The sequence below is a fragment of the Amblyomma mixtum genome, chromosome 4 (assembly GCF_055824585.1).
Source record: "Amblyomma mixtum isolate Tamu chromosome 4, ASM5582458v1, whole genome shotgun sequence".
NCBI classification, from domain to species: Eukaryota; Metazoa; Arthropoda; class Arachnida; order Ixodida; family Ixodidae; genus Amblyomma; species Amblyomma mixtum.
This window is the reverse complement of record NC_143015.1, coordinates 83,615,860-83,630,380: the sequence shown is the minus strand read 5'-3', so window position 1 is coordinate 83,630,380 and position 14,521 is coordinate 83,615,860. Positions and strand designations below refer to the sequence as shown.

At 46.5% G+C, this 14,521-nt stretch overlaps 1 protein-coding gene across 1 annotated transcript; it reads left to right on the top strand.

The window, feature by feature from the left end:
- Nucleotides 1–1,660: 1,660 nt before the first annotated feature.
- On the top strand, nucleotides 1,661–4,127 carry LOC149347235 (uncharacterized). The gene is made up of 3 exons (XM_089541531.1): nucleotides 1,661–2,143; nucleotides 3,096–3,303; nucleotides 3,724–4,127. The coding sequence occupies exons 1-3, from the start codon at nucleotides 1,661–1,663 to the stop codon at nucleotides 4,125–4,127; spliced, it is 1,095 nt and encodes a 364-aa protein (XP_089397657.1).
- Nucleotides 4,128–14,521: the final 10,394 nt, after the last annotated feature.

Sequence of the window (14,521 nt, the reverse complement as noted above, 5' to 3'; positions counted from 1 at the left end):
TGCTCAGCGAAATTCACGTTGTGAGACGCCTTTCTCGTCGGTTGTGACGTGAAAGTATTCCAGACATGAACCGTGGCGACTTATTCCTTTTGCAAGGATTTCCTTGCTGACTTTTTTTTCCTATTTTAGTAACCGCAAGATCTATGAGGGCGTAAAATAGAGATGTGCGCACAATACAAATTACAAAACTGTGTTTTGTGTTTTTGCGTGTGTTTTTCTATTTGCCTTGTTTCTTCTTTCACGCCCTTCCTTGCCCTGGGGTTACTGAAATAGGGAAATCGATATAGCAAATAACAAAATACCAAATTTTCCAAACGTGTTTTTCTATCAAGGATACTAAATGTATACCAAATGTGTTGTTCTATCAAGAATAATAGTGCTAGAACAAAAGATCACATTTAAACTGACTTGAAAGGTGCTGCATGGACAACTGACGCAAGGAAGCAGGAAAGGCGTTCTACTTTGTGCATGTTTTTTGCGTAAATGATTTGAATGGAACATTAGTACGGCATCGGGAGTGGCGAATTTTAGCCGGTGGTCAATTCAGATGCTACGTACGAAGGTGGAGAAAGAGAAAAATAAAACGTCTATAATTCAGACCACTTCAGTCAATTAGTGAAGCGTTGCACGGAATTTAAGTTCTATCACCCTTCTTGTATTGATAATTTATATTCTACCTATCCGTGGAGTCACGCGTTGCTCTGCAATCTGTCTTTGCGGTTCGAAAAGCTAGGGGTATCTCGAGAGTTATGTTTCAGTATTCGTCATGCACACAGAAGAGTTTCCAGCGCAGCTGTTATTGGTTGCTTTTGAGTGCTGAGTCTTGGTGTGACCGTAATCTATCACGTGACCAGCCCCCTGCTCGCGCTTCGCAGTACTTTATTCGTCTTCGGGCTCGACGCCCTATCACGCGTGATGGCTTTAACCATACCTTGTTGTTCTCCGTGATCGGGTGACTACACTATGCCCTCAGATTTCGTTTACCATTTAATGTCAACGGGTGATTTTCACGTGAGCAGGGTGCTGACAAACGCCTCGAAATGCACTCGGAAGGTTTGTGCAGGACTGTTTAGGAACTAAACGAAACTTGCGGTGCCACCAATACAGCGGGTGTAGGAAGAGATGAAAATGGAAGCGATTGCAAGGATAAGTAACTTGTATTACAAGGCAGCTGTTTTACCCCCCCCCCCCCCCCGCCCCCTCTCCCCGACAATTGTGACGCTTGGTAGGCGTAACGGTAAACGCGCTGCACCGGTGCCGCCAACATCGAGCTGTGTAAGCTACCTAAGTAACGGCATAGAGCCTACGTACGTCGACAAGATCCAGCTGTGAGAGGTGTTGCAACAATCAACAATAACAATAACATACTTAAATTTTGAGTCAATAGACAGTTTTAGTTTCACGTACGTAGAAGCTTCACGTACGCAAACGTTAGAAGTCTACGTAGCCAACGCGCAGGTCGTTTGAAACCCTTATAGTTACACGTACGCGATGCACGCCGTGCGTAGCCGTGCGTTATTCCTAGCGCCATCTACTAACAGACAGAGACACTAATGTAGCCAAAGTCATCCAAAACAAGCCAAGCAAGTCCGGCTGCATTTTCGCGCAAAGCACGTAGATTCTGCTCGTGGACCGCTCGGAGCTTCGCAATCAGTTCGCAATGCCACGAAGTGTCTTATCTGATCCTTATCTTCTGTCGTCTCTGTCTTGGAAGGACATTGACAACCTCCTGATGACAAGGGCGCAGCGGGAGCTTTTGTACGGCTCACTCGACGACTTAGAATACAACTTGAGGCGCAGCAGAGAGTCGGAGCTGGTTCGCTACCGGTCGCGCCATGAACTGCTCGACATTTCAAATGAACTCCTCGATGTACTCTTTCGTGCACTCCTCGTGCCGGGGACTGTGAAGTACGCGCAAAACGTGACCGTGCCTGGTCGGGAGGCTTTGTGCATCACGCTTCGACGCCTTGCCTACCCCAACAGGTGGTGTGACCTCGAGACCATATTTGGCAGGCACTCATCCGTGATGTCGAGCGTGGCCACGCAGGTGATCTCTCACATCGCAAATGGTTTTAGTCATTTACTGAATGATTGCAACAATCATGCCTGGTTGTCGCCTGCCGGCCTTGGAGAGTTTGCAAGTGTAAGTGAACTTTCTTATATCACTTTTAAGGTTAAAGCGTGTCGGCAGATTTGTCCGCGCTTCGCGCATCACTACTTAAAAACGAACTGCGTCGAGGCTGGGAATCGAACCTGGGCATTCGGCATTTGAAGCGGAGACGCTACCACTTCGCCACGAATGCTCAAGGTTTGAGCTTGAATAAAGGCGCATCTAGTGAATGCATGGGTTTCATAAATAAAATAAACGGAATAAAAATAAGGAAATAAAATAAAAATAAAAGCAGCAATAAAGTGAGAAACTAAAAAAAAATAAAAATAACAAGAATAATAAAATATAAAACGGAAAAATATAAAAAAAAAAACATTGCGCCAGGGAACGCTTTCGCCTTGCAGCACTTTAGAGACCCAAAGTGCCCCCTGAATTTTTGCGAGAGTGCTGCACAAAGCCACAAGGCCCAACATTTTTTTACACTGTAGGATATTCCGTCTTTATTTTTTGCTTAAATGCGAGACATCTCAGATGGCAGCGGTATGTGGGAATGGAAAACTTCCAAATGCAAGACCCAAGTTTTGCAAACTGCGGTCGACATGTGTCAGGGCAAAATATACATTAAACAGTAACACACTGCGTGGTGTTGCATTTCTTAGAAAAATTTCTGAACTTGAGACATGAGGCGTACACAGCAGTTGTCTGTAATGTACAATTCACCTACACTTCAAAACTGTTTTCTCCTCTCAACATTTTACCTCAGCAAGTTTCACATAAATGTTGCCGTGTCAACTGTTTTATATGTTATCATTGCTTGTTTGCATTATTATGAGCTTTTACTTGTTATTAATGTGAATATTGTGTTAGGGTGTCATCTATAATGCAAGGTTTTGTGTTGACGGAGCTTTCCTAAAAGAAAATGATGCTCCTATTTTACGGCCAACCAAAAGCTGAGTTTGAGTGTGTGTCTTGTGTCATGTTGCAGGCCGTCCACAGTCGTGGTGCAGCACTGCCCAATTGCTGGGGGTTCATTGATGGAACCGCACGCCCCATATGCAGGCCAAAAAGGAACCAGCGGGACTACTTTTCTGGCCACAAGCGGGTGCACTGCGTAAAATATCAATCCGTCATGTGCCCGAATGGCATTGTATGCCAACTGGATGGTCCATACCCGGGAAGGCGGCATGACGCAGGTTGGTTGTGTTGTCTCTGCTATAAGAAAAATCTATTGAGTCATAATAAATATCACAGCTGTAATGATTCAGACTCGTAAATGACATTTAGTGTGTCATGGAGAGACATGGGCAGTGCTTATTTCCGTCACATTATGAATATACTGCACATGTAATAATTGTGTAGAAAGGAAAGCACAGACAGAGGCAGCTCTGGTGGCGGAGCTTTCCATCTTCTGTTCTACTTTTGTGTGTCTGAAAGTGCTTTCGCTGTACCTTTAAAGTAAACAACTGAACATACTTTTAAACAGATTCATTGAGCACTTGCAGAAAAGTGACTTACATTAAATGTACACAACACTACTGATGCACCAATGTTAACACAGCCGGCATAGCTTTGTCATTACGTGACTCAACTTAATTCTCTTTTTATTATTGCAGGCATACTCGAGAGCACTGTCCTGTATGCAAAATTGGAGAGGCTGGTGGGACAACATGACTTTGTCATATATGGCGATCATGCATACCCGTTGAAGAGACTCCTAATGAAGCCCTATGGCGGCTCCTCCTTGACAGCCACACAGCTGGCATTCAACTTTAGCATGAGTAGCGTTCGCCAGTGTGTTGAATGGGGCTTTGGAAAGGTGGTGGCTGAATTTGCATTTTTGGACTTTAAAAAAAATCAAAAGCTTCTCCGCCAACAAGTTGCCCAAATGTACAAGGCTGCCACTATCCTCACAAACTGCCATACATGCATGTATGGCAGTCAGGTGTCGCAGTACTTCGGAGTTGATCCCCCTAGCCTGATTGCGTACCTCAGGCCACATTCTGTGCCACGCGCATAATTTTGCTTGGAATAAATTTTTGCATTTGTAGCACTTGACAACTAGTGCTTGTTTGTGCAAGTTATTTTACCATGACATGTGGGTCAAACCGAACTTCTTGTTAATGTATCTGGCTGCTTGCTGTTGTATAATATAATGACGTAGTGGTCTGAATCGCATTTTTTTAAATATGTTATTTTGATGCCCCTGCACTTTGTTGATTTTCTGCAGTTCATTAATTTTGCATGGTAGGTGCTATTGTACTCTCATTTCCCATTACTCTGTTCGTCAGAGAGCACTGAAAAATGTAATTTTGCTTGCAATAACCAGCTTAGTACAACAAATGATATAATTACCGATTATAAAGTGTGTTGTAATATTGAAATACGCAAAACTTACTACATTATACTTTTGCTCCACTACTTAGCATTAATAACCAAACTTACAGTTGCACTGTGTATACTTTAGACTACAGTAATGTTCATGTTCCTGTAACTAATTTGAAGGGCTTGGAAGTGTTACAGTCTCTCTAAAGGCTGTGCTTGGACCTTAACCTGCATCAGTCTTTGAAGACAGCATTAATTCGTGTTAAAAACATGACCCTCAGCCTTTTTATTTATCCTTTTTCATCATATTTTCAAGTGTGCCCATCTTGTACAGCAGATTTTCCATCAGGCCGAAAAAAGTTGCCTGTTGGGCTGCAGCCATGCGACGCTCTTCTGCCCTCTCACGCCTTTCCTCGGCACGCTCTTCTGCACGTAGCCGCCTTTCTTCTGTCTTGTCTTGGGCGTTCAGCTTCATTTCGTTTTCCTTGAGTTCCAGTTCTTTTAGGGTTTTCTCCTTCTCCCAGGCGAGACGGTCTTCTTCTAGTGCAATACGCCTAGATTATATCAGGAAGTGCCTTTCTTTAATGAATTCATCATGTCGCATTCTTTTTTCTATGAATTCATAATCTGTCTGCTCTTGCTGTGCAGCTTCAGTCCTTTTCCCTGTAAGGTGCAGCAGTGTTAGAAAAAGCCACAGGCTTAGTTATGAGGCACAAAATTCACTGCACAGATTGGATTTCCTTAAGGTGAACTTCTGCCAGCTGTATTCATTTCTTAGTTAAACACAAGTATTGTTGCTTAGTTTCCCATACATGCAGTGAAAAACAAATGAGAGCACATAGCATGAAATGTGTGTGCATTGGTTGACACAAACATTAATGCTGCACAAGCATAATAAACTGCTCGTTACATACATTTCTGCTTTCAGTAAGGTAAGAGCTATGTAGAATGAAATTAGGCACATTCTATACTTAAGCATAATTTATTGAAAATGTGGTCTCTGAACACAAACATAAGTTAGATGCCCTAAGTTACGTTGGTGGTGGATAGCTGTGCACATGGTTGAAAGTCATGGTTGACTACACATGCCATCTTCGATTACCAAAAATACATAGCAGTTGAGGTGCTTAATGACTATTACTTCATAATGCGCTGTTATGTTAAACTAGACCAATTTGCAAGTTTTCCTCATGTTTGCCTTTGAGAAAATTGCCGGCTACCCGGGAAAGAGACTTACTGGGTTTGCGTATGGGCTCGCTCCTAGCTGACCGCGACGTGTTCAAATCGTCCTCCACTGCCTGACGAGCAATGCTTCCCGGCGAAGGCGTTGGGCTGGACGCGGGCAAACCGTCGTCCACGTCGAGCTCAGCTAGAACGTAGTCCGCTCCGAGCAGTGACTGCTGAGGTGCCTCCGGGACGGAGTCCTGATCATTATTTCTACTTATGATTTCGGCAAACACCTGGGACGCCGTGGTTCCGTCAGCAGCTGCAGTGGTACCAATAAAAGCAGGTGCGTTTAACGCAAAAACGTCGAGGGAAAAATGACAGACTTACATTCGGCGCGCAAGCCGGCAGTGCTGAGGACGCTTCCTGCTGTGTGCGCCTCCGCTGCTGAATTCCTCGCAGATGCCGCTGAACGTTTCGTGCCCGTGGATGCGCTTCGGCCCCCAGAGCTTACTATCGCTTTTTTATGCACTCTGATCTTGTAGCTGTTCTCTCTGGCGATTCTGAGGATTTCCTAGAGGAGCTGGTCCTGTTCAGAGTATTCCTCCTCGGTTCCGGACCTAAGATGTGAATGAAAAGAAACGTTTGTACTGGCATTTCCTGTCGTTATATAGCCCTGTGCACTAAAGCGAAATGAAAAACTAACTTACCTGCGGAGGCTTCGTCGGTCCATTTCTCCATACTGCGCAAGCAGCAGGTCCGTGCGGTCCCGCACAGTGCGGGTGGTGAAAACTTTATTTCTCGCCTGTGACAGGCGCAGAGCGATCTCATTCCATCGCCCTGCATATCGCATGCCGTCCTCGAAGGGGTTGCACTCTCTCACATCGCGCAACAGATCCAAGTCATCGCTTTTAGAAAAACGAAGGCGCGGAGCTGCCCCACTCATCTCTGCCCACGTTTTGGCTGCCGATTTGTGTTTTGGCGCCGCGGTTTGACCATGCAGCTAGGCTTGGCTATGTTTGGCTTGTTTGGGGCTCTCTCAGTTCCAGATCTCGCGAGATCCCGCAGGGTTCTGAGCTGCGCAGAGCTTCGCGTGATCTCGCGAGACCATTGTTATGATGACGACCAACGCTACTTCGTCAGGCTTAACAGCTTAAAATTCGCCTTTCTATCTGAAAAACAAAAGTTATTTGTCGCTTGAAACTTTATGCGAGTGTTAGAATGGCCAAATTGAAGGCGAATACAACAGTTTTGAACACGATATCCCATCGAGAGGTTAGCGGCGAAGCTGTTATCGCTGTGAATCGGGCAGGCAGGCCGCCGCCATGTTTGGGAACGCTACGTACGCAAGCAACGCAAAGAACGCAACGCAAAGATCCGAATCTCACGTGCGTCCGTGAGACCCACGCAAACGCTTCACGTTCTGCGCATGCGCACTGGTGACCCGTAAGCGCTCTACGTACGTGAAGCCTCTACGTACGTGAAACTAAAACTGTCTAATGACGTGTGCCTCGGCCGTCGTGCACTCTGTAACAGAAGACACGATTAATTTGTGCAGGTTGATAATCTCTGTTCAACCCGTTTATGCTACTCTCACGTTGAACCGAGATATGAGCCCATCGCGTCAAGCCCAGTAACAAAAGACCTTAGTCATGGCGCCACCACGACGGGCGCAGAAAACACATATGCGCATGTGGCCTCTGAGTACAATGTGAAACAAATTTGAAAACAGTTTGAATACTCTGATATCTAGGGCCAGGAAATTCTTGGGGATAGCCAGTAACTACGCGCGCACTAGTTAAAAACTTAAACAAATTTAAACATATGGCCCCGCCGCGGTGGCTCAGTGGTTACGGCGCTCGGCTACTGACCCGAAAGACGCGGGTTGGACCCCGGCTGCGGCGGCTGAATTTCGATGAAGGCGAAATTCTAGAGGCCCGTGTGGTGTGCGATGTCAGTGCACGCTAAAGAACCCCAGGTGGTCGAAATTTCCGGAGCCCTTCACTACGGCGTCCCTCATAGCCTGAGTTCTTCGAAACGTTAAACCGCAGTAACCTAACCTAACCTATATTTAAAGATATGAACAAGATAAGAAGTTGGCACAAGATGAAAGGCTGCACCTAGCGCTGATTTGTTTCGATTTATTGGCCTAGCACTCAAAAATACGGGGCGTATGTTGGCAGGCTCCATTTTATCCTTCCATATCACCTTTGCTGCTTTAAAACAAGGAAACATGCGCTCTCAGTTTCGTCCGGCTATTTTAAAATACTGCGGTAATTGACACAGTGTCGAGAACCGTATTTAAGGCAGATTACGCGCGGGTTGAAACTGAACAATCCTGAACGTGCAGATTCGCGCGAGCATCCATATGCTAGTTTATCTACAGCTTAGGAAGAAATGTGGTTTTTAATGATAACGACACGCTAAATAGTGTGCATCATATCGCGAACAATCGCTGCACATATGCTCACAGGGTCTGGCTATGGGATGCTGATTGTTCGCGTACGCCAGCTACAGTAAGCTCCTCTGATAAATAGTTCGCAAAAGGCCACATGAAAGAGCCGGGCTGAAATTAAAGTTCCGTCAAAATTGTTTTTTTAAGCTCGGAGGTAACTATGACATGCCGACCTGTTGCCAGCAGAAAAACATTTGTTCCACGTGCCGTTTTTTTTTACTCATAAAGCATGCCCTCCTCACGGGAAACACACGTCCCAGTTACGGCCCTGTGGCAGAAAATTATATGCACCGAAAGTAGATTGCCTGCGCGTTTCCTGCCTTAGATAGATAGTGCTTCTCGAAGCTGGCGGAGTCTCATGTGGCATGCAACTGTTATTTCGGTTAATGAGAACCTGGCCTCCACTTTTCTGCTGTGCAAGCACCATTCCAGTAAACTAAACTGGGACTTGGTTACATAATTCACAAGGGCTCCGAATGGGTTACAGTTGCGGCTCCAAATGACTGCGTAATAATCTCCGCGATGCCTGTCGAATAAATTGTTCCAATGCAAAAGATAGTTAACGGGAGGCAACACGAAGCAGGTGAGAGTAAATGTTATTGAGATATAACTATTTTATAGCGAACGCTTCGACTCTCTCCGGTTATCATCACCTTCGGCGCTTGTGGCATCAACAACGATGAGAGATTACAGGAGATGGAGAATGGCTTGGGTGAGGAGGCGGAGATGATGAGTGATGGTTATCCCAAGGAACTTCAAGCCATTTGTTTGCCAAGATCAAGGCTCAAAGTGTTGGGCAGAGCCCAAATTCCTGAGGAAGAGTTGTTGACTTGTGCCTGGTTACCTGGGCACTACCAGCGGGCCAAATTCTTGTCGCCATGTCAAATGTCAGTCACGGCTGGGGAGCGTGGAGCGACAGAGATAAGGCTGCCGTTCTCCAGAAATTCCGGCGTCGTTATCGTCGGCGTTTTGAGCAAATAACCCCCACAGAAACGACCTAATTGGGCGATCCAAATCACATGAACTTGCGGTGTCATCACAACCTGCCTACCGTATTGAGAGAAAACTTACCACCATGGCAGGTGGCATTTAAACTAATGGTTTTCCGCAAGAGATTGCTTGGAAAGAGCAACTTGGATGGCACAAGCCCAATTGGCAGGGGTGCACCACTTAATCTGCCATCTGAAAGGCAGTGGCACTGCCATCTCAAAGGCAGTGGTGTACCACTTAACCGCTACGCAACTGCGCCAGGAGTTGCGGGATTACTCCCAGGTATCTATGAATTCAAAGTTGGGAATGATCGCATATATGGGCATTAACCCAATAGCATTATCGCGCCATACTGTTAAGGCGGAGCTTCGATGCCCCTTGGAATTTTTGTTCTCAGAGCTAGAGTGCGAGTAGAGCTCTGTGGTGTGGCCACGAAACGTTCCGCGGACTACTGTGGCGGACGATAGGCTCCCAAGATTTCAGGCCGTCATAATGAGAGAGCCAGCAACTCCTCAAAAACATTGCAGGGAGGACTGACGAAGGCCATGGCACCTGATATCAGAGATAGCGGTGGAAGAATGTTATTGATCCGCTGGCAGTGGTAAGCACTTTATCGCGCTCGCCATCCACCATTTTCGCGTTCTTGCAATATCAGTGGGTTTTTGTTCATTTTTGTCACAATTTTAATGATTACCACTTGGTGTGAGAGGGCACAGGCCACAGAAATTATATCTAACAACCGCCACATTGTAGAACTAAAATTTATAAAATAAGGAGGAGCACGCAAGTTTTGGTGCCATGAAGACAAATAGGAGGGAGAGAAAGAGGCTTCTTATAAAGCTAATTAGGGTACTAAAAAAAATGGAGCAGACGCTAAAGCTCCACATGAAGGGTGTCACGCGCCAGCGTTAATGAGTGAAAGCTCTTATGTGCAGAATTCGTAATTTTTTACATTCACAGATACTGGTGGTCCTCGTAGCTCTCCTGTCACAGTGGTGCTGCGGTTAAGCGATGCACCACTGCACTGCGATGGTAGGTGTTGCCATCGATGGGGCTTGTCAGGCTCAGGTTGCTTATCGCGAGCACCCTCTCGTGAACGCTCTTCAATTCAGCTGCAACCTGCCACGGTGATCAGTTTGCTCACATTCCGGTGGGTAGACGTCGCACGGTCACATGGCCTTGTGGCCCAGCTGCCACCTAGGTGGCTTCTCCGGGACTTTTTGTTGATTTTGCGTTCCACACAACGGCGACTCCAGGTTTTCTTTGCCACATGGCTCTTAATGCTGTTGTGTTACAACTATATCAATATACAGTTACTGCCGTGTTACGACCGCCTGTTGCAGAAAGTAATTGTTTTGTAACAGTCATGTAAACGCTAAAGTGATTACAAAGGCACAATAATCCGACTGTTAGATTTTCAATGTTTTTTACTCGTATTCGCTTCTAGCCGCTTCTAGGTCCGTTTCTACCTTTTTAGAATACGCGTTGCAAACATTCCGCCGGTTAACGAAATACGATGAGACAAGCATGATTGGCGGTCAAGTACGCGGCAAGGTCAGTGAGCACTGAGTGTACAGGAGGGTGGCTTTACAAAAATACCGCACTAGTCATGATAAAATCGCAACAACTATTTTATGCATTCGGACAGAATGTGTCGCGCTGTCAAGGCTGCGGCGCTGCGAATCGGCCTTCTGAAACACATTGTTTGCTAACCTTGCGTCTGCAATTGGTGCAATTTAGTCTAAGCGGGAATGAACCCTCAGAGAACAGCCGAGGAAGGTGAAAACCAGATTTTTTCGACGTTCTTAATTTCCCCCAGTGTCTCCTGATAAGCAGACCCAACGTTGCTACACGCTAACAGTATGTAGTACATGTGTACGCGGACCTAGCTTGAGCACGAAAAGTCAATGCGCCGCCGCCTCGGTCACCCGACGGTTCTGACCCTACCGCAGTAACAATTTACAACGAAGGCTCGGATAACAACTGGAGAGGAATTCTGGTATTTAAGGCTCGTATTTAACGCTCGAAAGGACGGAGCCCCCTTAGAATTTGAAAAGATCCTGTAGCTCCTCCGCCGTGACACCCTCTTTAAGCACCATTCGAGCAACACGTGTTGTCGACTCCGCCGATTCAAATCCTGGAACACTCCATTCCTCATGTCGAATTTCCATCACTTCCTCAAACTCGGTCAGGGCCTTCCGAAGGGTCTCACAGGGTATGTGAAACGGTACCCAGTGAATCTGAACCTTGATCTTCTTTCGACAGTGGTCAATAATGGCATAGTAACCTCGAGCCAGAGATGGATCATCTGGTAAGCGCCAATGCCGCTGACATCCTTAAGGACGCCGGCATTTTCTAATAGTGCACTGCACGGGCTCGGGCCGGCCCAAAAGCCCGGGCCCGGCCCGGCCCGCGGGCCGGGCCGGGCCGGGACATGATCTGTTTTGTCGGGCCTGGGCCGGGCCCGGGCCTGAAGTTGCGGACCCGGGCCAGGCTCGGGCTTAAAGCTGCGTACCCGAGTCAGGCTTGGGTCTGTACAGAAACGGCTGGTGTCCGACTATTCATTCACTATTGCAGAGTGAAGTACACAACTGCGGCATTGGAGCAGCGACACGGATGAGCTGTGGGTTATAGTATGCGCGGAGAAAAAAACTAAGCTTTATTCATTGACTTATATATTTCCTTATTTCCATATGCCATGGTGATTTAGTGGTCAAGGCGCTTGATTACTGAGCCGGGGAACCAAGGTTTGCTCCTAGCCTCGGCGGCCGCATTTCTGTTTAGGCGGCAAGCATGACAGCCACGTGCTTTGCAGTATCAGTGCTCGTTGAAGAAACCCGGGTGGTCGAAATGATCCGGAGCCCTCTGCTTAGGTGTCTCTCACAGCCTGACTCCCCTTGGAACATAGCTTTTATTTTATAGCTATATTTTTCTCATGTCGAAAAATTTCCAAACTAAAGCGCGTTGGGTTTTCTTTTTGATCGGCTCACTGGAACGTCTCGTAAATGAAATAGCCACAAAAGCTCGCGAAAGTTTGTAAAGCTCATTTCATAACCACATCTATCCCTCCTCGCTTCTTCAGCCTGGTTGTCATGACAAGTGTTCATCTGTAAGTTATCACGTGGTTCGCGTTATCTTTTGCTCCACCAGTAAGAGTAAAATTCAACCGGTCTTAATTGGTCATTGATCGTTCGTCATCCCAAAACATACCAGCACACTATTAGAAATGCATTCGGGAAGAGCATGTTAGTTTAGGATGCTTATAGTCTTCAAACACACACCGTGAAATACTCAAGTCGTTTAGCTTTTCGTTTCTGCTGGAAGGCGACCAGTTCGGCTATGAGTTGAACCTGTGAGATCGCGTTCACTAAAAAAAAAATATCATCCCACTGCTTGCTAGGCAGCTTTAATGTTTATACTTCGTGGGCGCCAAAATATAACTGATTAAAATCATGTGGGAATGAAAAGTAGTGCATTACGCGCGCATGCAGCCCTTTTTATTTGGCTCTTGGAACTTCCGAGTTTATCTTTGCGCACCTACACGAGATCACTGTCCAAAAGATGGACCTGGCGAGCACAACTCTTAATCACTTCCTTCTGGGTTAAAAAGAATCAACCTTCTGTAAGCCAAACTGTGGTTTCAGAACCTTTGTCGGCCAGTTTCTTATCCGTCTAGTAGCAGTCTACTTGCTCAGAGTGAGCAGTATACCTCAAGTGATACTGTGAAACGGGCTGGGCCGGGCCCGGGCTGGGCTTCACTCCGGGATTCACGGGCCGGGCCGGGCTCGCTAGAGCGATAATTTAGCGGGCCTGGGCCGGGCCCGGGCTTTAAGCCGCGGGCCTGGGCCGGGTCCGGGCTTCAGGTCTCGGGCCCGGGCCGGGCTTGGGCCTCGGATTTAGGCCCGTGCAGTGTTCTATTTTCTAATGGTTGACGAAAGTCCCCTATTCGATATGTACAGCTCGACGGTTTGAAATGAACAAAGGCACGTCTAGTGAGTACGGTGTCTTAGATCCCTCCCATCTTCCTCCCTTCTCTTACGGCGAGGTTCAGGTGTCCACCGAGATATGTGAGACAGATACATTTCCATTACTCAAAAATCAATTCACCGACGAGCAAGGCGTAGAGCCGAACGGGCGATGGCGTTCTGTGGACTCCCTGGCAGTGTTGCAGGGCGCTTTCGCGTTCCACACTCAGAGGCAAAGCTTAACATCTTCACCACGCATCACTGACACAAGCAGCAACACCGCGCTTAAGGCTTTCGCCTCACCGCACTTTAGGTCAACAAAGTGCCCCCTGAATTTTTTTTTTGTCCTGCGCGCTGGCCCATCGCTATTCGCCAATACCCCTAATCAATAGGGTCATAAGGGTAGACATGTTGGCTAGTTGCTGGTCCACGCTTCGTAAAACAGCGCAAAAGATAAGGACGCAGACAAAAGAGACACACACAGCGCTGTTGAAGTACGACAGGAGCGTGTTCGGCAAACAGCGGCAGCAATACTCGCGACGGTGAAATGTGAATAAGAGGGCACATACTGAAAAAGACACGATGCGTTGTGTGTGTCTCTCCTGTCCGCATTCCTGTATTTTGATTTGTTTTAAGAAGCAATATGGGCCCACTGTACTGAATGTCCCTGTTGTGTACATCGCAAACTGGAAACTTTTTCCCGGAGCATGTCCTCCGCCATTTTTTTTTTGCAGACATGTTTTGCGTCCAGTATGAATCCCAAATTTGAGTACTAAATTTCTATCGTCCGATACAAGTCAAGAAATAAGCGGCTTTTACCCGTCAAACGACCCACTTTCAGCCAATGGCGTCGACCGATTCTCATAAACCTACATGTGTGACAATGCAGCAGTGGCAGATAAAAGGCCATGGTCCCCCTGCCTGCATTCTCGGGGACAGTCCCCTCCTTGCATTGTCACATCACTATCTACATCTACGATCTACATCTAAGCATCTACGAAAAAAGAACTATTTCATGATCTGCAAGGCACGGATAGCACAAATCAAAATAGATCCTACGTATTTAGATAGCACGAAAACAAAATTGCTACTTGTGCACAAAAATTCGACCCCTGATGTGTTCAGGTGTAAAATTAGTGAACTGGATTTTTTTTATTATAGGCTCAAAATATTTTTCTGAACCGATGTAAACGATGACGGACAGGCTTAAAACAAAAAAAAAGAAGCTTTCTTGGGATTATAATGAGCACGTTGTGGGCAGGTTGGATTTTTCACGACATCTAAAGCCAATCCGCACCCTTTACTCTGAGCATGCGGATGCAGTAATAAATTGTCTGGTCATTGCACTTTCCAGGATCTACCAGACCGACTAAGCCTGCCGCCATTTCATGTCCATTTCTTTAGCCTAGGACGGTTCATGCTCTTAACTGTGACTCCATACTGGGAGGAACGCGGTTGTGCGTATTTCTTTAGAGGTGACGTCTCTGCCTTACTCGTTAAGAATTTAATTTCATC

Bases quoted from the DNA above. Each gene is read 5' to 3' on its own strand.
- LOC149347235 (XM_089541531.1), top strand. From the start codon at position 1,661: ATGCCACGAAGTGTCTTATCTGATCCTTATCTTCTGTCGTCTCTGTCT. The intron at 2,144-3,095 runs GTAAGTGAACTT...GTCATGTTGCAG, and splicing joins GCCTTGGAGAGTTTGCAAGT to GCCGTCCACAGTCGTGGTGC. The intron at 3,304-3,723 runs GTTGGTTGTGTT...TTATTATTGCAG, and splicing joins GGGAAGGCGGCATGACGCAG to GCATACTCGAGAGCACTGTC.